The sequence below is a fragment of the Kogia breviceps genome, chromosome 3, assembly GCF_026419965.1.
Source record: "Kogia breviceps isolate mKogBre1 chromosome 3, mKogBre1 haplotype 1, whole genome shotgun sequence".
Classification (NCBI taxonomy): Eukaryota; Metazoa; Chordata; class Mammalia; order Artiodactyla; family Physeteridae; genus Kogia; species Kogia breviceps.
The window spans coordinates 25,545,647-25,570,187 of NC_081312.1; the positions used below are offsets into that span (position 1 = coordinate 25,545,647).

Below are 24,541 nucleotides of genomic sequence, written 5' to 3' on the forward strand. Positions count from 1 at the left end.
CTTCTGGCGCTGCTGGGAATTGCAGTTCCCTGAGCCCGCTTCCTCCCCGGCCCGCTCGGACGTCATGCTCTGCGCCACTAGCCTCCTAGCGGCCCGGGCGGCGACCGCGCTTCCCTTCCAGCCCAGAGGCCGGGGCAGGGAACTATATTTCCCAGGGACCCCCGCTGCCGGCGTAGGGAACTACATTTCCCAGGGCACCCCGAGCCGCCCCTTGGTGACTTCTTGGCGGGGCGGTTCGCAAGACCCAGCGTGCTTGTGGGCCGGAGGGCCATCCTGAGGAGGGGAAGGATGCCGCCGGCCGTAGGCGGAGGCCTGGCAGGGCCCGAGCTGCGTCCCCGGAGGGGCCGCTGTGGGTCCCAGGCTGCTAGGGCCGTGGGCCCGGACGTGGCCACCGAGGCTACAGCGTGGAGCCCCAAACGGCCTGCTCCGAGCTCGCGGCTCTTCGAGGCGCCAGGCCGGTGGGCTCTGCTGGCCCTGGTGACGCTGATGTCCTTCGCCACCCGCTTCCACCGTCTGGACCAGCCGCCGCACATCTGGTGAGCGACTGGAGGGACTGGGCAGGCACCATGGCAACTGGGAGGGAGGGGCGCGCCTTCTCATTGGTCCGGAGGCACGGAGAGGGCGGGATTCACAGGAGGAGGGGCGGGGCTGCGCTGGAGGGGAAACAGGTTTCTGGTGGTTGCCTCTGCCCAGGTGCAGTCTCCGTGAGAGAAATCTTTTTGTTCCGGTGTGTGGCGGTGGGATTCCTTAGGATCCGAGGAAGCAGTCTTCATGTCTTGCAGGTTATACTTTAGCGTCTCACCTGGCTCTCAAATGGTAGCTTTTAAAGGTGCTTTGAACTGACCCAGGAGAATTGGACATTCTTAGTACAGAATTTCCTAAGGCCTGAGTTCCTAATCTGCAGGATTTACAGACCTCTGCGGAGGGGAACATTCCTATCTGAGTACCACATTCTCGGGAGCCGGAACAACCTGTGTGTCCACGGATGATAACAAGGGTCCCAGGAAGCAGGTCTGGGACTGCTTTCCTGGATTTCTCTGGATTTCCATCAGATTTGATTTAGACCTACAAGCAGGTCTTGTAGGACTAAGGTGCAGGAGTCAAATTTCATTAAAAAGCTTAAAAAGTCTCCAGCTCGAAGGAGGAAAATTTTTACACAGTTTGAAAATGCTTGATTTGTTTGGCCAAGACGTGATACCATGTGTCCTCAGTATCACTGAGAAGAAAGTTAGTGTAGAGGTTGTTAGAAATGGAACTCCTTGACTAAAAAGCAAGCAGGCTAACAAACTATCAGGGTTACCCTACTTGGAAGTTAATGAATTAGCTTGTTACTATTTCATGAGTGCTGGCGGAAGATGTGAGACTCCTGGGTCAGAGTCAAAAGACTTACTACTCGTAGCAGAGGAAGCAGGATGAACATCGGCATATTGGATTCAGTTTCTCATGGCTCTGAAGTCCCGCGGGGTGACGCTATGGGCTCAGATGGATGACTGCACACACTGTGCGTTGCCTTGCAGCTAAGGAGCAACAAGCTTGGGGAACTTACAAAAAGCACGCGTACTTTTTGTCCTGGAGAGAGATGTTACCTCATCTCTCAAGGCTGCTTGGTGCAAACACAACTTTGGGAAATGGCCCAGGTAAAGTGCAGTCAAGGCCCTGCATTCTCCGCATACCCAGCAAGATGTGTGGAAGTACAAGAGACCCATGGAGGACTGTCTCTCCCAACAGTCTCACTCCTTGATTTTACACTCTCTTGGCTTCTAGCAAATTTTCACATGAATGTGTAACTCCATTCGCCTCTCTGATTAACCTGTCTGAGGCAGGGACCCAGTCTGTTTAGTTTGTCTCATACAACATTTAATTACGGCTGCTCTCACCAGGAGTCAAAGCAGCAGGGTGAGGCCAACCAGTGCCCCCCCGGGGGTGCTGGATCCAGCCCCCTGTTAATAATTGTGTGTGTTGCAGGGTGGAGTGGGCTGGCGAGGGACCAGGAAGTCTTATTTCAGATGGCTGAGATGTAGTCTAAGGCCAGTCTGTTATCCATTATAGTCTGTCACAGGTGACCTCTGATTTTTGATGTCACTGCCAATAATTACAATGAGTTCTCCCATTTAAAAAGCAACTCCCATGCCCAGTGGAAAGACATTCCACAGCACATTCTTCCCTGCATTCTAATATATTACCTGAAGGGGTGCAGATCACTCTGGTTCAGGATTTTTTGTTAAATTTTATTTGGATTTCCATCAGATTTTATTTAGATCATCATTACAATGATTTGGTTAAGCCCCATGGGCAGTGAGAGTCACTGCCTAGTTGCAGCCTCAGTCACTATACAAGGCATAACCTAAGGTCCCTAGGATGTCAGGAGAAGCTTATGAATTTATATCAGTCATACTACCAGAAGGTTGTGCCAGTCTGTGTTTTTGCACACATGCGAGGGAGGTCCATGTTTGGGAGTTAATGTTGATGTCGTCAGGGACATGAGGATAGTTCAAGACCAGCCATGTCCACATGAGTTTTTCTGATTTCATAGTGGAATAACAGAGTCAGCAATAGGTCAGACTGCTAGCTACAGCTGCCACTTGACTTAGTTGAACCGTGTTAGTATTTTGCCAGGCTGGGTGCCGGGCCTAGCAGGCAAAGAGAGCATTAATTGTTTCCCTTCTCTTTACATTTCCAGGGGCCTAAGATGTTCCTTCTGCAGGTGGAAAGGATGTTTCTTTCCTTCCACTGCCATATAATCAGTGTGTCCCACTCTAGTACCTGTAATTGCACCTTTACTCCAATTATTGCGTACTACTAATATCCAGACCTTTCTGTCATGGGCACTGTCAGAAACTTGACAGAGACTTCTTATGTCTCCCACCTTGGCCCATGTGAGCCACTGTAGCGGGACTTCACAAGCAGTGTGCTCAACCAGGTGATCTTTATGCACTAAAACCACGTCACTCCAACAAGAAAACCCAAGTGACTGAACTAGAATTAAGTTTGAATCCCATAAATCCCCAACTGCACCCCCAGGCTGATCCAGAATTGCTGTTAGGGGAGACCAGTCGAGCCCAGGAATAGTCAAGGAAGAATCTCAAATTTTCAAAATACATTTTTATAACCTTCTATCCCTTTTGTTCTGATCATTACCCAGTTGGTGGCCAAGAGGAGATGAACACCTAGTTAGGTGACCAAACTACTTGACTAAGGTGTGTGAACAAGGAGGAAGGTGAGGGAAGTTGACTCAGAAATCTTTTTGAGAAGACTGTTCAGTGCTTGACAATATCAGATACCTGTGGATGGTCTGGAGTGTGGAATGTCATCAGATTTTTGGCTATTCAGCCATTGCAAAAAAAAAAAAAAAGGTGTACCATTGTCAGACTGTAGATGGTTTGGAAAGCTGAAAACAACACAGTTTAGTTTCAAGGGCCACAGTGATATATCTAGAGTCAGATGATTGGACTGGAACAGTATCATCAACACTAACCTGAAACGGTGTCAACAGCAGTGGGGCACCAGTGATAGCCTGGAACGCGGAACAAAGTCCTAATACAGTCAGTTTCCTTGGAGTGGTCAATACCCCATGCAATGTGGCTTCCTTTACTGCAAGACAAACATGTCAACTTTTGGCAGGAGTCACAAGTTACCACAATGTAGCAATGGCTTCTGCTTTGGAGACGTATAGTCCTTTACTTTGTGCCCAGTCCATGGTGGTAGATGTGTTTCCATGTCTGGTGTATTGATGTATCCAGGTAGCAATGGCAGCAGTCTGGATGGTGCAGGTTTGATCAACAGCTTGATTCTAATCAGTCTTATCAGAATACTGGCTCTTACTGGGGGCATCTACATGAGTGATCCAGACTGTCCCATTGGCAGGCAGCCATGATTTTTTTCCACAGTTCTTGGCTCCGAAGAGGGGTGTTTTACATTTCTTAGTATATAGCCTTACAAGTGACACACCAGATGGTTAGGCCAATGGCAAAAGCCTAAGGGAAAATAAAAATATAACTTGTCTGTTTCTTAGGAGTATTGTCTAAGGCAAGGGTGATGACTTTCAATTCAGTGCATTGTGCTATTGCAGTCGGTCTTCCAGAAATGTCAGTGGGGCTGGATGATAGCTACTGCCCTGTGGACACCATCTGCTATTTTTCTTTTTTTTTTTTTGGTACGCGGGCCTCTCAGTGCTGTGGCCTCTCCCATCACGGAGCACAGGCTCCGGACAAGCAGGCCCAGCGGCCATGGCTCACAGGCCCAGCCGCTCCGCGGCATGTGGGATCTTCCCGGACCAGGGCACGAACCCGTGTCCCCTGCATCGGCAGGTGGACTCCCAACCACTGCACCACCAGGGAAGCCCACCATCTGCTTTTAATTTAGCCTAACCATCAGTGAACCAGGCACAAACATTAGGAGGAACCTCTGGGAATCAAGACCCCACTGAGTGAGCGGCTTTGCTTCAGGTGGTGGAGTGGAAGATAGTTTCTTCCAAAGGGGCAGCTGCCACCTCTTCTTGAAAAACCAAGATGCCTCTAGGGCCAGGCCAGCTATCTTCTTGAATATACCACTTCCATTTCACCAGCGAGGCTTGTGAGCCCTTCTGTCGTTAGCCATTGATTTCATGTTGACCCACCCCAAAGTGACAGTATTGGGCCAAAGAGTCCTAAGGTCTTCATGGTTCAGGCCCTCAAGTTCAACAAGAGCTTAGTAGTAGGTTGACAGTTGCCCCTTTAAAAGGGTGTGTACTTGGTGCCTATGTCCAGCAGATGGCGCTGTTATCATGGAGCACTCCAAGCCCCCCTCCTCAACTCCCCCACCCTGAAATTCCATCTTTAAAGCTGTAATGTCCCTTTCTCATCTTGCGATTTATATTATTTCTGTAGGACCACTTGGGAGGGGACAGGATCACCTCTCACTAATGTAGCAGTCTCTCAATGGGATAATCTTGGACACATATGGGATAAATACGACTATGCCTTCAGCAGTGGGAGACACAACAGTAGTTGCAAGGGCCCTACCCACAAGGCCACTTTCCCTTCCCTTCCCTGCTGGGAACTTGGCTCAGACCCTATCAGTTGAATTTGGGTGCTTTTCCCCCTTTCAACTAACAAGTCTAATAGGCCTGTATCAGGAGCTATAATGACAGCCACCTAGAGGTTATGCCATTCCTAGGTGGGAGGTGTGGTGAATGCTGGATGCAGGGCGCAGGAGGAGGCCTTTTTGTTCCTTCAGCCCCTCAGCAGGCTTGGCACCACTTCTTCCCAGCCTGCTTTCCTGTGTCTGGGGAGCACCTGGGCTTAGGGCCTTTTTCTTTCAGTCCCTGTACACTCTGCTGTGGTCCTCCCTGCAGTCCTCGGCACCTTTGGTAATCCCTGCGCCTAGCAAATCCTCCTACTCCAAGAGATGGAGTAGGGTGCTCCTGTATCCAGTAGGACTTTGAGCTTGAGTCCCTCTCCTCCCCAGAGTTCCCCACCACACTAGGATGGGTGTGTATGGCCTTTAGTCCCCTTTAGGGACAGGGAGACCTTAGTCCCACCTGTAATCATCTTACTCTTTTTTTTTTTTTTTTTTTTTGCGGTACGCGGGCCTCTCACTGTTGTGGCCTCTCCTGTTGCGGAGCGCAGGCTCCGGACACGCAGGCTCAGCGGCCATGGCTCACGGGCCCAGCCGCTCCACAGCATGTGGGATCCTTCCAGACCGGGGCACGAACCCATGTCCCCTGCATCGGCAGGCGGACTCTCAACCACTGTACCACCAGGGAAGCCCTCATCCTACTCTTTAAAGCAGCTGAGATTGTGGCAGGGGGGGAGGGATCATGGGACATGGAGGGACGGAGTGGCTCTGAGCCTCTAAGCAAGGCACACCTTTAGCTTGAGCACACAGCTCACCCGAGAACCTTTCAATGTTTTCATTTTACCCAGAGTTCTGCAAGGTCCTTACTGCTGGCACCATTTATATAAGCTTTGGGGCCTCCTAGATTCATTGCCTTTTGGCTGGGGCTGCTTAGCTTATTGCCCCAGGGTTGTGATTATATCCTTTCCTCCTTTTGCCCAGAAGGCCATGGGCAGTAACCAAGGCAGCATTCAGAGGGTTTGTTTCAACCCTGCCTCTCTCCACTCAACCTCATTCATAGGCAGGACAATGGGGCATTCTTACTACCTGCCTTCCCCACCACTTGGGCAAGAGCATTCACTACCAGATTCCAGGGAGTCTTCTCTTATCCCCTAACCCAGTCCTTGATGGCCCTTGTCCTTTCTCTTAAGGAAAGCTATGACTCAGCATCCTATGCTTGTCACCAAAACTGTCAGGGTTTGGGGTTTTATTTTTACTCTACTTGCCAACTAATGAGTTAGCCTGTCAGTGTTTTATGGATGCTGGCAGGAGACAAAGTCCTGGGTCGGAGACAAAGGCCTTTGTTTCTCACAGCACAGCAAGCAGGATGAGCATCAGTATGTTGGCACCAGTTCCCCTTGCCCCCAGTGTCCCATGTGATACCCTGGGTCTGGATGAATGCCTGCACATGCAGGGGGTTGAATCACCGCTGAGGAGTACTGATCTTGGGGAATCCGCTGTTTTATAATAAGCAGTAAACAAGACTGCTCTCTGTCCCAGAGGGAGACGTGGTGTCTTCCTCAAGGTTGCTGCAAGCATTAACCCTGAGAAGTGGCCTGGGTAAAGAGCAGCTGGGACCTTGCATTCTTGGCGTACCCTGCAAGGTCTGTAGAGCAAGAGAGAGCCAAAGAAGGCCATCCATCCCACCGCAAACCACAGTAAAAGCCAAGAGGAAGCATGACTATTGCTGCTAGTTTTACTTGAAGTAAAAATCTTATACCCCTTTATCAATATGTTTCCTAACGGACTTCAAAACTAACCACAAATGTTGGGACAGTTTAAATAGTGCCCAGCATGGGTGGGACTTTATAGTCTGCAGAGTTCTTTCCCATGTGTTACCTGATACCTACCTCCCTGCGAGGTGGACTGGCAGATACTACTGTTGTCTTCATCACGTAGATGAGAAAAGAGATCCGCAGAGGGTGAGTGATTTTGCCCGGTCATGCTCCCACAGTGGGTGGCGGAGCTGGGACCGGATCTCTCTTTTTTCTGCAAATGCATTTTGTCACACTGCTTGGAAGTTATTTTTCTGTTTGACATCGCCATGTCACTGTCCTCATTTCATGTCAAGCAATGTGCTTAGCAGACGCAGAAGTAGATTTACCCTTCTGCCTATTTATTAGACTCAGTGTGTAAAACACACAAACAAAAAAAAAGAACCCTACATTTTTGGTAAGAGCATGTTTTGCCCCTTATTTTGTAGGACAGTGATAACTACTTATAGAAGCTGACCTGGGGATGGATAGTCACTAGAAAGCAACTGTTCTTCTGAGCTGCAGGGAGAGATTGACAAACAGAAGTGGCCAGGTTCTGCTGGATTACTAGCCTGCCGCTGTGAAGCCCCCGTGTAGGGTGTGAAAGGTTTACTGTGGTTGTGTAGAAGAACAAGATTTTTGCATTGTGTTTAAAAGCTAGTGTATTAGAATCACTTATTTACTTGCAAAATAATTTGTAAGTAATTTGTAAATAATGAAGATAGGTTTTTAGACTGGTTGTTAACTTAGTAAGAAAGCCCTCACTTTTTGTATACTGGTTAGTTCATTATAATAAGGTCAGTGAGTTCATAGTTAGCAAGTTAATTATCACAATGTTGGGAGCAAAATCAGACTCCCGGCACAACCATGGTCTATAGGCTCTTACTGATCAGTAGCCCACAGTGTAGTTTGTAACAGCAAGAGTAATGTAGTTTCTAGTGGCAAAAATAGTCTTAGGGTTAGAAGTTAGCAGACTTGGGGCTTCCCTGGTGGTGCAGTAGTTAAGAATCCACCTGCCAAGGCAGGGGACACAGGTTCAAGCCCTGGTCCAGGAAGATCCTACATGCCACAGAGCAACTAAGGCCGTGCGCCACAATGACTGAGCCTGTGCTCTAGAGCCCACGAGCCACAACTACTGAGCCCACGTACCACAACTACAGAAGCCTGTGCACCTAGAGCCCATGCTCTGCAACAAGAGAAGCCACTGCGATGAGAAGCCCTTGCACCACAACGAAGAGTAGCTCCTGCAACTAGAGAAAGCCCATGCACAGCCACAAAGACCCAATGCAGCCAAAAATAAATAATTAATAAATAAATTATTTTATTTTATTTTTTTTGCGGTACACGGGCCTCTTACTGTCTCCCATTGTGGAGCACAGGCTCCAGACACACAGGCTCAGCGGCCATGGCTCACGGGCCCAGCCGCTCCATGGCATGTGGGATCTTCCTGGACTGGGGCACAAACCCATGTCCCCTGCCTTGGCAGGCGGACTCTCAACCACTGTGCCACCAGGGAAGCCTCTAAATAAATTTATTTAATAAAAAAGAAGTTAGCAGACTTGGAAGAAAACTCTTATTGCAAAACTTTTTATAGTATAGGAAACTCTTTGCCTTTTTAAAATAAATAGAAACTCAAGATACAGAATAGGTATAGATTTAACTTAAATTTATGGTAACTGGTTGGTAAGTATTTGCTAGCCTTTCTCATCTGTCTAAATGAAGATTAAGAACCAGCCTGATGTCTTGCTTCCTCAAATCACTTGTGTCAAAAGCTTTTTTTGTTTAAAATCCAGATTTTCTCATTAACTGCTTGAAACTTATAACCTTTGGTTTTAACTGTAATTTTAACCATGCTTTATTAAGGTTGTTTGGGTTGTATGATAATTTTAAGAATTTCATTTCTCTTTCTGTTTTCTTTTTAGTTGGGATGAAACTCACTTTGGAAAAATGGGAAGCTACTATATCAACCGCACCTTTTTCTTTGATGTGCACCCGCCTCTGGGAAAGGTGAGCAGTGTGGTGAATGAAAGTGCTGTCCTAAGAGTTGGAGCCAAGTCTTAGTAGATTTGGATTTAATTCTTGGGCTGTAGAAAGAATTCCTTGACATTCAAGAACAGCTGCTTTCATGGGAAAACTTTGGTGTTTTTAGGAGTCCTCTGGGCTCAGAAATGGAGAGAAATTCCATCAACTGATGGATGGATAAACAAAATGTGGTATTATCTGTACAATGGAATATTATTGAGCCATAAAAAGGAGTGAAGTATTGACACATGCTACAACATGGATGAGTCTCATAAACATTATATTATGTGGAAGAAGTCAGACATAAAGGGCCACATGTTATATGTTTCCAGAATTGGCAAATCCACAGAGACAGAAACTAGATTAGCAGTTGCCAGGGTCTGGGGGGAGGGAGGATTGGGGAATGACTGTAAATGGGTGTGGAATTTCTTTTTGGGGTGATGAAATAGTCTGGAATTAGGTAGTGGTGATGGTCGCACAACCTTGTGAGTAAACTAAAAGCCACTGAATTGTACACCTGAAAATGGTGAATTTAATGGTATATGAATTTTATCTTAATTGAAAAAAAAAAAGAGATGGAGAGAAGGAATCTGTTGCATAAAGCAGAAATACCTTAGGGGAGCTGATTGTCCACAATGACCTGAAACTTCTTTCCACTCCCCGCTCCCAGTGTGCATGTTGTTTAGCTTGTTCCTTTCACATGATGTACAATTAGAAATTCCACCAATCAGAGTTCATTTTAATCTCTTAAAAACAAGCACCCCTGAGAAGGCTAATGGATTAACCCTGGCATTTCGCTCAGTCCTTTCTTCCTAACTGGAAACTGAGCTCTCTGGTACTAAGGGGATAGGAATTTGCCTGGTATGAAGATGGGGAGTGTTCTTGGAGCATGGAGTACTTGGGGATGAAGGCAGGGGGTGAGGGGTGGCAGGGGTGGTGATCTGTGACAGGTGGGCTTAGGGGGAAAGCACCAGAGCATGGGGTAGAGACCAGGGACAAGGCCCTGCAGATGGGAGGGGTGGAGACGAAGGTGGGATAGGTGGCCTATTTCTTTCTTTCTTTCTTTTTTAAATATTTAATTTATTTATTTGGCTGCACCGGGTCTCAGTTGTGGCACATGTGATCTTTAGTTGCGGCATGCGGGCTCTTAGTTGCGGCATGCAGGATCTAGTTCCATGACCAGGGATCGAATCCAGGCCCCCTGCGCTGGACCACCAGGGAAGTCCCTAAGTAACCTATTTCAAAATTAGCTCCAAGCCCAGAGAAGGAGCAAAAAATGTAATGCCTCTTTCTGTCTCCTTTATAAGATAACAACAATAAGATAGGAGCAATTGAACAGTCTCTTTTAGTCACTTTAGATGCATTAACTTATATAATGCTCAGAACAACCTTATGAAGTAGGTACTGTTGTATCGTCATTTTACGGAGGTGGAAACTGGGACTCAGAGACGATAAGTAGTTTGCCATAGGGATTAAAGCTAGTAAGTGGCAGATTCAAGGTTCAGACTGGCTTAGAGTCTTCTCACTTAACCATTATACCACTGCCTGATGAACTTGCCTTGCCTCAGTATTCGGGCAAGTACATCTGTTACCGCCGTAGAATTAAGCCACAGAACGTGCTGAATATTTGCACTGGGCTAGCCTGGGAACCAGCCCGCCAGTAAAGGAGATCTTCATGGGAAACCTAGCCCAGTCTTTCAACTGGGGACTGCCTGTCTGTTTTTGGAGTCTGCTAGCGCTCAGCACAGTGAAGGCGTGTGGAAAACACTTGCTGATTTGTTTTTGCTGAAGCCTTCCCTTCCTCACATGTGGCCCCTGTGTGAAGGGAGAAATATGAGGCTTCTTTCTAAGGCTGCCCCCAGAGAGTGTGATACATCTGTCCCTCTAATTTATCTCCTGATGGTCCTGTGCTCTACCTGGATGAAAGAGAGTGATAAGCAAAGTAAGTCAGTCAAAGAATCAAAAAGCCCCATGAAGTGGTGAGTAGAACGTTTTCTCCTACAGTACTGACCCCAATACCTGCCCCTTCACACTGGTCCCAGCCCTAGGCGCCAGGGGCTCCAAGGAAATAGGTACTTTTAAAAGAAATAAAAATACCTGCACGTAGCAAAAAGTTTGGTCAGTACAGAAGGCAATAAAAGGTCAAAAGTTACCTTCCCTCACATTTTTATTCCTCAGAGGCAGCCAGGGTCACCTTTATTAACAGTTTCTTATATATCCTCTCAGAAACTTTATACAAATATGTGTGTATGCAGTTCTACACACACATATATATTAGCGCATGTGAACAGCACATTATATATGCAAATGGGATCAGACCAAAATTGTTGAGCAACTTGTATTTTATTTTATTTTATTTATTTATTTATTTTTTGTGGTACGCGGGCCTCTCACTGTTGTGGCCTCTCCCATTGCGGGGCACAGGCTCCGAACGCGCAGGCTCAGCGGCCATGGCTCACGGGCCCAGCTGCTCCGCGGCATGTGGGATCTTCCCGGACCGGGGCACGAACCCGTGTCCCCTGCATCGGCAGGCGGACTCTCAACCACTGCGCCACCAGGGAAGCCCCAACTTGTATTTTAAACATAATATATCTTAACTTCTTTCCACATCAGTACATAAAATGTATCCCATTCTTTTTCATGGCTGTAGATTATTCTGTTATACAGTTGTGCCATAAATTATTTTGCCTCTCTTCAACTGGTGGGCATTTATGTTATTTCCAGTTTTTAGCCATTACAAAAGGTAGTGCAGTGAACATCCTTGTACATTTATCTTTTCATAGTTTTGCAGGTGTAGCCAAAAGAGCTTCAGCGGCTGAACGAAAGAGTCAAATGATATGCACATTTAGATTTGTGCTAGACATTGTTAAGTTTTCCTGCAAAAATGCTGTGATAATATATACTCCCACCAACAGTGTATGAGGGTGCTTGCTTCCCTCACATCATTGCCAGCACTGGTATGATCGTACTTCCAAAATTTTGCGAATTTGAGAGTAAAAAATGGTATATCACTGTTTTCATTTGCCTGTCTTTCTGAATTACGTTGAACGTTTTTCCATATGTTTATTAGCCATCTGTGTTTTGTTTTCTATGAAAACATTTTTCTAGTAAGTTGCTCTTATTCTTATTGATTTGAATGAGTTCTTTAGTTAAGAAATTAGCTCAGGGCTACTTTTAACCTTATGGAAACTGAGAGGGAACTGAATTTTGAGTGCTTGTTAAACGCTTGTCAGAGTGCTAGGTGTTTTACCTCCAACATTACCTCTAAGCCTCACAACCATCTGCAAGGAAGGTTTTATTACCTGTAGTTAAGAGATTATTAAGTATTGTCTATGATCAGAGAGCTAGTATGGGGGACTCTGAGATCCAAACCATCTGTGCATTTCTTCACTCTACCAGACCAGCCAAGAAGTCTGGGAATTTATGCCAGCACCAGGCAGGTCTGTCCTCTGAAATCCCAGGGGGGCAGGGACATTCGTTTGATTGTCATTTGTCAGTTTAAGTTCACCTGGTTATTCGATGGCTCTGTCTTCTCAATACCTTATATTACTTTACATTACATTAATTAATATTAAATTAACTTCTGGACCCTGGGATTCCTTTTTTTTTTTTTTTGCGGTATGCGGGCCTCTCACTGTTGTGGCCTCTCCCGTTGCGGAGCACAGGCTCCGGACGCGCAGGCTCAGCGGCCATGGCTCACGGGCCTAGTTGCTCCGCGGCATGTGGGATCTTCCCGGACCAGGGCACGAACCCGTGTCTCCTGCATCGGCAGACGGATTCTCAACCACTGCGCCACCAGGGAAGCCCTGGGATTCCTTTTTTTAAAAAAATAAGGCTTCATAATAATTTACTGCTGAACTTTGCCTTCTGTACCTTGACACAGAACTACAGAGAGTGACTGTGTTTAGAACTACTTAGAGAAAAAAGTGAGCTGGTTAGTGGTCCAAATCCAAGCCCCGCACAAGCAGCATCGCTGGGAAGGGCTTTCCCTCCACACAGCCAGTGTATTCTGCCCCTCCACACAGCCGAACCCGAGCACAGGGGTCAGGCCGAGGCAGCCTGGGGCTATTACAGATGCTTGATATTTGCTGACAGTTTTTATGTTTTAGCTGCTTCTGATTACGTGTGTGGAAAAGAAAATTTTACACTGTTGACGGTCAAGGAAAGAGAGAAATGAAGAGGCTGATCCTCTCGAACGTTTTGAAGGATTTACAACTCGCAGTCTTAGTTTACAGTTGCTTTGTTCTGTTTTGGGATGTGCCAGGGTGGCCTCCCTTTGGAATACTGGTGGTAGAAGAAACCAGTCCCTGGCCTTTTGGCATTGTTTCCACTGGAACTTCTCTCTTCCCCTCTGGGGAAATGCATCTGTGTTTGCATTCTGCTTTCCCATTTTCTTCCCTTCTCTCTATTCCTGGTGTGTAGCAACTTGGCCACTTTCCTCCCTCCTCATTCTGACTTGGAACCTCATTTTCTTTTCAGTGGCCCAGTCTCCCAGGAATCAGCCCCTGCCCACGGTCTCCCCCATGAGCTGTCGTGCTTTACTTCCTAACAAATGAAAGAAGGCTGAATGAGAGAGCCCCTCACTGGCCCTGCCCTTCGAATTGTGGGATTTTTTTCTTCCTAAATACTCAATCTGCTCTGTTCCCAAGAACTTGGCCTTAACACAAGAGAGGATTTGTTTCAAGCAATGAGCTCTGTAGACAAAAGATTCTTTGCTCTGCAGCAGCTGCCGGAGAAAATGTCACAATGGAGGCTCCTTCTATGGACAGTTGTCAAGGGAAGCCAAGGTCTGGGTGCAGCTGGAGGGAAGTTCAGGGGGCGGAGGAATCTTCTCTCTGAGGTCTCTCATCTGTTTGTTCTCCTGCTCTCCTCAGATGCTGATAGGTCTTGCTGGCTACCTGAGTGGATATGATGGCACCTTTTTGTTCCAGAAGCCTGGGGACAAGTATGAGCATCACAGCTACTTGGGAATGAGAGGAGTAAGGCTTCCTGACTTGCTATTGCCCGACTCAACCCTGGGGCCGCACTCAGTCAGAAATGTTACATTTGGAAGCCCTGGAGTGGTGGCAGGTGTAGATAAAAGGACTTCGGTGGGGGAGGATGATTGGACCTGTACCCTGTAGTAGAGATTCAGAGCTGGGGTGGGCAGGAAGGGAGAGGGAGGCCACAGATAATACAGCGATGACACAGACAGGAGCGGTCGCACCCCGTCACCTGTTCTCCTGCCAAAGTGAGGCATCAGATTTCAGATCAGAGGGCAGCCTGGGACTCAGGCAGCCAGGAATCTCCTGCAGTCCCAACATTGGCCTCAGCACATTGGGCAGGCTACGCGTCCTTCCCCTGCGGCCACAATTGCTAGGGTGTCGCCTACCTCTGAGGGCCTTTATTAACATTTCAGCATCCCCACACCCCTGTCACCAGGTTCTTCTTTCTTTCCCCACGAAGGTGTCAGGCACGCAAGGGGTTTTCCAGTCTTCTAAGGGAAGTGTGTGTCTGCCTGGTCCCTCTGTGCTCTGAGCCCCAGCACCAGCCTTGCTGGGGCATGGCAGGGCCTAAACACCCAACTCTCTGGGGACCTTGTACCTGGAGCTAATAAGACCCGTGGAAACTGCCCTCCAATGTGGAGCTCTCGGAGCAGGTTGCATTTACAAGCCCCTCTCCTCAAGGAAACTGGTTTATTAAAGCAGTTTAGATAAATGCCATGTGATTACTTGGGCTAATCACCTGGCTTGTTTGTGTGGTCATATCATTCCATATTAAACAAGAAGTGTCCACTACCCTCAAGTTCATATTCTTAAGTGATTCTGTGTCTTCCTAATGATGTTTGAATACCACATAGCATACATAATTGGATATAGGCCTGACTCACTGTGAACTTGCTATGGAAATGAGAAGGCCAAATATATCAGCCCTGTTCCCTTTCACACTAGAGCACAATGCTTTCTGCTAACAAAAAGCGACAACCCAAATGTGAGAATTTCCATTCCCCTGGGTTTGTCTGATTACTTTTGATGGACAGGGTAGGGGGATGGAGAGAACACTGGTGGTTAAAAACAAAACAAAACTGAAAAACAACCCTCCAGATGCTGAAGTGTCCAGCAGTCTTTTTTCTAAAATCAAAATACAACCTATAGATTAAAGAGTGATTCCTGGTGTGATTGAATAAAAGGACCAAGGGAGAAATAACAGAAATAACATTAGAGTTCTCTAAAATATTAAAACACCTTCAGAGAGGTATTTCTCAACTTGCACCCAGTTTCGTAACAGAAGCTAGCGTTTATCAAGAAGTTTCTGTGTGGTAATAAACTTTAGCTCATTTAATCTAAAAAGTAAACCCTATGAGGCAGGAACTCTTAAGTTTCACATTACACAGAAGGATAGGCTGAGATACAGAGATGTGACTTTGTCAAGGTCACAGCTAGCAATGATGGGACGGTCCATTCCCGGAATCTCCCACTTGAAATTGTGGGCCGTCTTGCCCACACCTCCCTGGCTGAACTTTGCTGATTTCTTGTCAGTGCACAAGTTGGTGCTTAATGGGAACGTAAATATTGCTTGAGGGGTGTTACAGGGGTGTAACACCCTTTAAGGGGTGTTACACCACCCCTTTCATATTTAAACGTATTGCAGGTGATTTTAGGTCACCAAGTCATGCCATCATCAGGGCCCTCCATCTTAAAAGATTAGTTTGTACCAAGCCAAGTAGGTCCCTGATGCTTTGCTTAGTTAGTTACTTGACTGCTTCTCCTGTCCTTCCATAGTTCTGTGCATTCCTCGGCGCTTTGCTGATCCCCTTTGCCTACCTCACTGTACTGGAGCTGTCCCAGTCCCTCCCAGCAGCGCTGCTCACAGCCGCCCTCCTCACCTTTGGTAAGTTGTCCTAGACCACGTTTCTTGGGATGTTGACTGCCACCCTATGAATGTAGCTGGAAATCAATATGCTTAAAGATCCTGTCTACAGGCCCAGTTCTTAAGTAACTTTAGGATTGGGTAAATGTATTACAAGTCACCTTTTATTCACTAGTAATACTTACATATATAAATACTTATATGTAGCAAGCCTTTATATTATTGGAGTGGTGAGTTGGTATGGTTAATCCCAAGGAATAGATTATCTCCAAGTTATCCACATTTGAGTTTGGCATGGATAACAAGTTTATGTGTGCTTGTGTGTAAGTGTGTTGTGTGTGTGTGTGTAAGTGTGTTTGTGTGTGTGTGTGTGTGTGTGTGTGTTTGAAGGAGGCTTACAGTTCTAATTCTGCTTCTCTTAGGTTACTGTCAAGATTAGTTTGCATTCCTTAAACTAATTTCAACTGAATGCAAAGGTAGATGCCGCAGAAGTAGGTGGGTGGCAGAGGATAACAAAATGGGAACTTTATTTCTGTGGATAATTCTCACATGGCTAATTGAGAGTTGATCCATAGAAATTGATCCTATTTCTAGCCTTGCTCATATGAAAGTGAATTCCTGACCTCATAGAGCTTAAAATTTGAAGAAATCCAGACCAGTTTAGGTGGTTAATTTAGGGGCGATTCTGGCTTTGCTTTTTTTTTTCTTTGTCTTCGTTGGGTCTTCGTTGCTGCGCGCAGGCTTTCTCTAGTTGCAGTGAGCAGGGACTACTCTTCGTTGTGGTGTGCATACTTCTCATTGTGGTGGCTTCTCTTGTTGCGGAGCATGGGCTCTAGACGCATGGGTTCAGTAGTTGTGGCACACAGGCCTTAGAGTGTGTGGACTTCAGTAGTTGCTGTGTGTGGGCTCAGTAGTTATGGCTCGCGGGCTCTAGGGTGTGCAGGCTTCAGCAGTTGTGGTGCACAGGCTTAGCTGCTCTGCGGCATGTGGGATCTTCCCGGACCAGGGATCAAACCCGTGTCCCCTGCATTGTCAGGCGGATTCTTAACCACTGCACCACCAGGGAAGTCCCTCTGGCTTTGATTTGACAGATAATGTTGCAAGAGTACAGGGTCTCTTTCTAGAGGACTGGTGGCTTTTTCCTTGGGTCTTTAACTTCCCTCTTCAGTTATTTGTTTATTCATTTTTCATTCCACAACTATTTTCAAGCATCCACTCTGTGCTAAGCCACTTTCTTGGCCTCAGAGGATATATGCTGACAAGACACTGCTATCATGGAGCTTGCTCATTACTGGGGCAGATGATAAATAAGGAAGTAAATTAAGTCTGTAATGTAGCACCTTAAGCAATAAGTACAATGTAGAAAATAGGGTAGGGTAAGGGATAGAGTTGTGGGGAGTGATTCTGTTTTAGGCAGGGTGGTCTGTGAAGAGCCCCCTGAGGAGGTGGCCTTGAGCAGAGACCTGAGTGAAGCCAAAGATTAAGCCATGCAGAGATCTGAGGGAAGAGTGTTGAGGCAGAGGAGGAAATAGCATGTGCAGTGGTCCTGGTGCAAGGCAGCACTTGGTGGATTCAGGGAACAGCAAGAAGACCAGTGAGGCCAGAGTAGAGTGAGTGAGGCAGAGGGTATTGGGAGAGGAGGCTGGATAGGTGGGGAGACCCTGAAGGTTTTGGTGGCCGTCTTGAGGCTGTCTGAAGGAGCTTGTTAGTCTGAATGAGATGGGAAGACATTGGAGGACTTAGACCAGGCCATGATGTAATGAAATTTTGTTTAAAAAAAAAAATCACTTCAGCACCTGCATGGAGAACCAACTCCCAACAGAGACTTCATATGAAATGTTAAGAATCTTTTCTGGGTGTATGTAGTTTGTGGCTGCATAAGCATGGTAGCAGAACTCCCTTTTTGATGGTGGAAAGTAGCAGGAGCCCTCCTCTCAGGATCATTGTATCTGAATGAATGACATGATCCCTTTGTGGGTCAAGGGCCTGGAAGCAGTGTGCGATATTCTTTCATATCATTGGGCTTTGGTGTACCCCAAAGCTGTGGCCTTCCACCTTCCAGATGACTCAGTTGCCCATCTGATCTTGACTGTACAAATGCAATTAAGCACAAGGGGGACTGTTTCTTACCACTGGGGTGTTTGGTTCTCAGGGGGGCCCATCTCTGATTCCACTTTTTGACCACTGAGCTCATGTTTTTCAGACACAGGATGCCTCACTCTGTCCCAGTACATCCTCCTTGACCCCATCTTGATGTTCTTCATCATGGCTGCCACGCTGAGCATGGTCAAGTACAACTCCTGTGCCAGCAGGTCAGAAACGCCATCTTTGGGAGTGGGTGTCAGAAGCTGTGGCAGCTCTAGAATTTCTATAATGGCCAGGGACAGGGTGGGTATGGTGCTTAGGGCGGGGGGCACCAAAATAGATATTGCCTGGGAACTGTTTGTCTCCCTGCCCTCAGCGGTTGCAGCCAGTCCTGACGTGGTGATGAGAATAAGGTATATAAAGGTTGGCTTGAAGGGTCTACATCAGTCAGGAGGATCCCTGCAGGCCCCAGTCAATTCTAAAGCTGTTCTGGAGGGCCTGGCCTTCTTCCGGAATAGTCCCTTCCAGATCATCCTTCTGCCTCTGAGAGAGTAGAGTAGGTCATTCATTTTATTCAAACCAAAAGAGCTGGCTCTGCCAAGACTTTTTCAGAAGTCACCTTGGTTTCACCACAACCAAGCAATGACCACCAGCTCTCTCGGGATTTGGGTTATCTTCTACTTGCACCACATCCCCTTCCACCTGCCATTTCTTGAATATATACTATGTACCAGGTACTGTGCCAGGAGCTAGAGGTACAGGAACACATAGGTTTTGGCCGTTCAGGAGCATTTGCTGTGGCAGGGGGTCAGCCAAGGGATGAGGAGACTGCAGCTCAGAGCACCAGGTGATCTAAGTGCAGCAGGCTTGGCAACCGACTGCTGGGCTTAGCGCTGTGCTGCCTTGCTGGCTGGCTGTATTACCTAACCTCTCTGTACCTCAAGTCCTCGTGTGGAAGAAGAGGCTGATGACAGGATCTGCCTCCAGGGGGTTGTAGGGAAGGCTAAAGAGTTAATACTTGTAAAGTGCTTGCAACAGTGCCTGACACACAGTAGGCACTCAGTACCTGCTGGCTTTTACAGGGTTCAGAGGTGGCACAAAGGACGGGGCTGACTGAATCCATCAGGCTTCTCTGGATTTTCCTTTTCCTTCCACTTGATTGGTCACCACTGAAGAATAAGCCTCTTGCTTACTTGAAGCCCTGTACTTAGCGAGGAAAGCGATGGCCCTTCTCCCCAGAAGAATCACCTACTGACTCTCACACTGTGCTTCCTGCAGTTTCAGGGGTTTCACAGACCACATCCTCCTCAGAGCCATGCATGGTCCCTGAGGTTGGGAGCCCTCAAGACAGAGGCCACAGTGCAGCCTCCCAGAGTCAGAGGACCTCTGCCTTCCCCGTTGCTGCTCTTGCTTTTGAGTTTGGTTCCAGCTGCCAAACTGAACTCTGTGCCTTGTTGATTTTCAGGCCCTTCTCTGCCCCCTGGTGGCTCTGGCTCAGCCTGACTGGCATTAATCTAGCTGGTGCTCTGGGGGTCAAGTTTGTTGGCCTCTTTATCATCCTGCAAGTGGGGTGGAACACCCTTTCAGACCTTTGGCACCTGTTTGGAGACCTCAGTCTTTCAATGGTGAGAACCCAAGTGCTTGTAGAAATGTCTTTGCTCCCCCGCTCCTCGCTTAGCAGAGCCAGTGGTCTTTCTCCGCTTCTGCTGCAGGTGGCAGAACAGCTGTGTTCTGGTCCCGAGGTGGGCTGCATCCGGCTGCCCTCTGTAGGGAGCAGGGCAGCAGGGAGTGGGCCATGGCTGATAGGCTGGTGAGGTATAAAGAGAGAGGATGGACTGATATCCTTGGGATTCTCTTTTGGCATTTGTTCCTGCATTGGTTTTTAAATGCTTTGCAAACAACCCAGCCATGGGATTCTGTCCATCTGGGCTCATGCCAAATGTGTGACAGACACTGACTGCCTGGGACTTGAGGTAAAATTGGTAGACTGACTTTCTGAACTTAAAATTTTCTTTTCCTGACTCAGAGTCTCTAGATCTGGAGGCTGGTAAGGGCCTTATGGTTTATTACAATATTATTTATTAAGAGCTGACTCTGTGTCAGGCAGTATGCAAAATGCTTTACCTTCATCATCTCATTTCCTCCTCATAACAGACCCGTGAGGCAGGTAGTTATTACCCTATTGACAAATGAGGAAATTGAGACCTAGAGAGGTAATAACGTTCCCAAATTCATACAAGTAGTAAGAGGTAGATCTAGGATTCAAACAAGCGAGGTTGACTATTGATACTTTGCTGTAATGCACCTCTGAACCAGAGTCCCAACAAGTTCATTTATTCATTCACAACATATAGACAGACCATCCGCTAAGTGTGAGACACAGAATATACAGATGATTAAGACAAGATTCCTCTAGAGACAATGGAGAGAGAGAAATAAGAAAGAAAGAAAAGAAAAAATAAGTCATGGTCCAGCCAACAGGTGCTGTGAAAGCACAGAGGAGAGCACAAGCCCCGTCTTGGGCAATCCAGGAAGGCTTCTAGGAGGAAGCTGAGGCCCAAAGTTAAGATAAGGGGCAGTTATCAATGTGATGGGTGGGGCTGGTACAGTGCAAGAAGCATGGGGAAAGTGCAGGGCGTCAGTGTGACTAGGATGGAGAGGGAGTGATGAGTGATGATGCTGAAGATGCAGGCCACACCTTGGCAGTAACGTGGAGACAGCCCGGGGTCCTGGGTGAGGGTCTGGACAGACAGCGGAGGGCTGGCCCAAGTTCAGCCCCTTGCAGTTCTTGGTTGGTGGGGGGTGTTATGGGAAGGCTTAGGGTTTCCCCATATCTTTCTTTCTTGATAGCCATTTGTTTTTCAATTGTTTCTGATCATGACTTACACATAAAAACTTACAGATAACACACATGTCAGGCATAAGGCATAATAATGCCTCATATGCCCAGCACCCTGCACTGGCTTGGTTTGCAGGTGACTGTGGGAAAACATCTGACCGCTCGCATCCTGTGCCTCATAGTGCTGCCGCTGGCTCTCTACACGGCCACCTACGCTGTTCACTTCATGGTGCTGAATAAAAGGTACAACCAGAGCCTTTCCAGTGTCTCGCTTCTGGTCTTCCTCTTGCCCCTAAGCCCTGGAGGGGCCGTGTGATTTCCTGGGTCTGGTTGGGATGCTCGGAGGGGACCCAGGGTTTTTTCCCTGCTGGTTTCCTCCTATGTTCTATCTTTTGGGTACCCTGGCCTGAAGGAAGAAGAGAATGTTCTAATAGCCAAACTGCCCCTTATCCCTAAACACAGTTCCTTGTGCTTAACAGGGATGCGCCGCCATAAGCATGTGCAGTTGGAGTGAGGATAATAATAACAATACCACCAGCAGCAGCTCCCATTTAACAGGTAGCGACTATGTGTCAGGAACTGTGTTCAGCATTTTATATACGTTATCTCATTTAGTCATAATAATTCTTTTTTAAAAAAAAAATTTTTGGCCGTGCCACATGGCATGCGGGATCTTAGTTCCCCGACCAGGGATCTAACCCGCGCCCCTTGCATTGTAAGCACAGAGTCTTAACCACTGGACCACCAGGGAAGTCCCATAATAATTCTTTTGATTTTTTTTTTAAATCCCTGATTTATAAATGAAGAATTGAGGCTAAACAAGGCCAGGTATCTTCCAAAGTTCACCTAGCTAGTAAGTGGCTGAGTTGTCATTTGGACCCCAGTTTGCCTGACTCTATCCCCCTTGTCTGTCCACAATACCACACTGCACTCCCTTGTACTTCTTTTAAACCAGCTGTGCAGAGCTCTTCCTAGGGCTCCTGGGAAATCAGTTTCACCCCATTAATTTGGCTGTCTTCCCTCTGCCTTTCCCCACAGTGGTCCTGGTGATGGCTTCTTCAGTTCTGCCTTCCAGGCCCGGCTTTCAGGAAACAACCTTCACAATGCTTCCATCCCTGAACGTGAGTGTCTCTTGTCCTTTACAAAAGTAGGAGGACAGAAGGGATTCCTGGGAGTTGAATTGGAAAAGATGCTATGACAGCCTGAGTTATTTTAGATGGGCAAAGTGGGAGAAAGATACAGGTAAATCTGGTCCGAGCACTCAAGAGAGTGAACAGGAACACAGGAAGTGCAGAGGAAGACGTCCTGAGCAACGAGCTCTTTGACCCTAAGGAATAACTTGTCCGTCGTGGCTGTGGGAAGACCAACAGAGAGAATCTGGTGAAGGAACAAGGCCCTTCAGGGCTAGAGGTCAGTTCCCACCAGAGTATCCTGCTACTCGCATCCATTCACTATTCACACTGGGTAACTGAGCAAATGTTATCCATGTCAGAGGCTGTAAGTGGATGCCCTCCAGAGCAGAGAGTCTGGAGTAGAGTCCGCAGTAGAGGACCTCTACACGATGTGACCATATGTGTTAAGTATAGAAAGAGGGAACGCAGAGCTGTGGGGATCAAAGATGTAAGAGATCACTTCTGTTAGGGGGTTGGGGGGTGATCAGAGTGAGTGAGTTGCCTTGGAGTCAGGCCCTGGAAAAATGGGTAGGTTTCAACAGAGGGAGATGGGGGAGAGGGCGTATCAGGCAGAAGGGAGAGCGTGATCAAAGCCAAGAACAGGGCAAAACTTAAGGCATAGGTTATATGCAGAAAAATTCTGGAAGATAAGATTGACAAGATAGGTCGGGCCCAGGTCATTGCTTCCTGGAGGCAAGGACAACGTCTTTTAGTCTCTCCAGGGCCTAGTACACAGTGGGCCCACCCAGAGTGTGGAAAGAATGAAAACTAGGAAAGCAGGCAAAAATTGGTTCGGAAAGGCAGGCACTGGATTCCACATTGGAGAAATCAGCTCTGAGATGCTTGAGGAAATCCATGCAGTGGGGCCAGTGGGCTTGGGGCTGAGGCTTTCAAAGGAGGACTAGCCAAGTAAGGGATAGTCGATGCTGTGCAGTGGCTGTGGTCTGTGAGGAAACTGTAGAAAGAGGAAGACGATAGGGTGCAGTCAGGCCACTGGGGCTGCAACAGGAAGGGGCTGCTCAGGAGCAGTCCGTGAGGGAGTGTGGGGTTGAGATGGGGCACAGAGCATAATCGAGAAGCAGCTGCGGTCAGCAGCATGCGGGGCTGCGTGTGTTGACCAGCACGAGGACTTAGAAGGATGGAGCGGTGGGGTTAGCAAATTTCTACTCGTTATTTAAAAGGCCTAGCTCAGCCGTATTCTCTTCCATCAAGTCCTCCTCTTTTTACTCTTTGGGCAAGGATTCGTTCTGCCCTACTCTGGGCTCCCACCATGTCACACATTGTCACACCTTTGCTGGAGTGTTTGCTGGTCATCCTGTGCTGCTCAGTGTGTGACGCCATCATTCCCAAGACTGGGCTCACTAGGTCTGCATCCAGGTCTCCTCCACCTTTGGATCCACCATGTAATCGATACCGTCTAGCGACCAAATGAATGAACAAAGGGAGACGGGAGCAGCCAGCACTGGTGCAGTGAGACCTGTTTCGGTGGAGTGGGGAATGGCAGGCAGCCAGATTGCAGGGCGTGGAGAAGAGGGACGGTAAAGAAGGCAAAGAGGCTCCTCCGTAAGCCGGGGCCTGTGTGGGGAGGGGATGGATGCTCTTGGGTAAGCCGTTTACTCTGGGTTTTTGCTTTTGTCTTTTTAAATTCAGAGTAAAAACCCCAAACACCATTGAGCAGTTACTACATGTGGTACTAGATTCAAAAGGCACAAAAGGATATATAGTGAAAAGTCTCTCTTAACAGTCTATAGTAACACTATATCTTGGAGAACATTCCATATGAAGATATAAGATGCTTCTTCCTTCTTTATTCCGTGGAATGTATATGATAGACCTTGACTGAAGGACAAGTTGTTCCTAGTCTTTTGCTTTGATAATAGCATTGTTAATACCCAGCTTCTTCTGAAGTCCTTAAGAGGGAGGGGAGGGGACAGGCGAGACTATTTGGTGAACTCCTCTTGAGTTGATTCCACTGGAGTGAGAAGGCAGCCGCGCATCTTGCTTTCGGCCGTCCGGGGCCCAGTGGAGTCTGTTAGGGGTTGGGGAGGCCTGTGGCTTCGGCGGCCCCTGCAGTCAGGGCCAGGTCTAGCGCTGCGCCAGCTCACGCCGTCGCCGTCTGCCCGCAGACCTGGCCTATGGCTCTGTGATCACCGTGAAGAGCGCGCGGATGGCCGTCGGCTACCTCCACTCGCACGGGCACCTCTACCCCGAGGGCATCGGCGCCCGCCAGCAGCAGGTCAGTGAGCCCTTTGTGCGCTTGTGTTGCGGCAGCACTAAGCTATTTGCCGTGACTGAACCCTCCGTTCTCTTTCTGGCTTCCCCTCCTTTACCCGCACTGTTTCCCCGGCTTGAAACATCCTTTTCCTCTGCCTAACTCCAGCTTCCTTAGGCTTCAGCTGGGGAGTTCCCCTCTGACCACCATGACCTACCTCTGCCTGCTCCTGGGTTAGGTGCGTCTGGTGTGGGCGGCTTTCTCGGCACCTTTACAAGCCTGTGTGGTAACCCTCTTCGCATTGAATTGTGAGTGCTTCCTTCCTCCTGTCTCTTTGCTGTTTGATTGCTGGCTCCTGGAAGGCTCAGTGCCTGGCACGAAGTGGATGATGGGTAGAGCGTAATGGTTATAAACACAGGCCTGGGAACCTGACTAGTGTATCTGGGTTCGAATCCTGGTTCCACTAGAGTGTGACTTTGAACAAATTCCTTAACCTTTCTGTGCTTCAGTGGGC

At 47.8% G+C, this 24,541-nt stretch overlaps 1 protein-coding gene across 1 annotated transcript in view; it reads left to right on the forward strand.

Moving 5' to 3' along the window:
• Nucleotides 1-64: 64 nt before the first annotated feature.
• POMT2 (protein O-mannosyltransferase 2) overlaps nt 65-24,541 on the forward strand; it is a 48,594-nt gene continuing 24,117 nt past the window's right edge. The window contains exons 1-9 of the mRNA XM_059057625.2: nt 65-536; nt 8,771-8,855; nt 13,745-13,849; nt 15,632-15,740; nt 17,923-18,031; nt 19,270-19,429; nt 20,780-20,886; nt 21,682-21,764; nt 23,942-24,051. Coding sequence (XP_058913608.1) covers nt 289-536; nt 8,771-8,855; nt 13,745-13,849; nt 15,632-15,740; nt 17,923-18,031; nt 19,270-19,429; nt 20,780-20,886; nt 21,682-21,764; nt 23,942-24,051 — 1,116 coding nt within the window. The 5' untranslated portion in view covers nt 65-288. The remainder of the gene's footprint in view (nt 537-8,770; nt 8,856-13,744; nt 13,850-15,631; nt 15,741-17,922; nt 18,032-19,269; nt 19,430-20,779; nt 20,887-21,681; nt 21,765-23,941; nt 24,052-24,541) is intronic.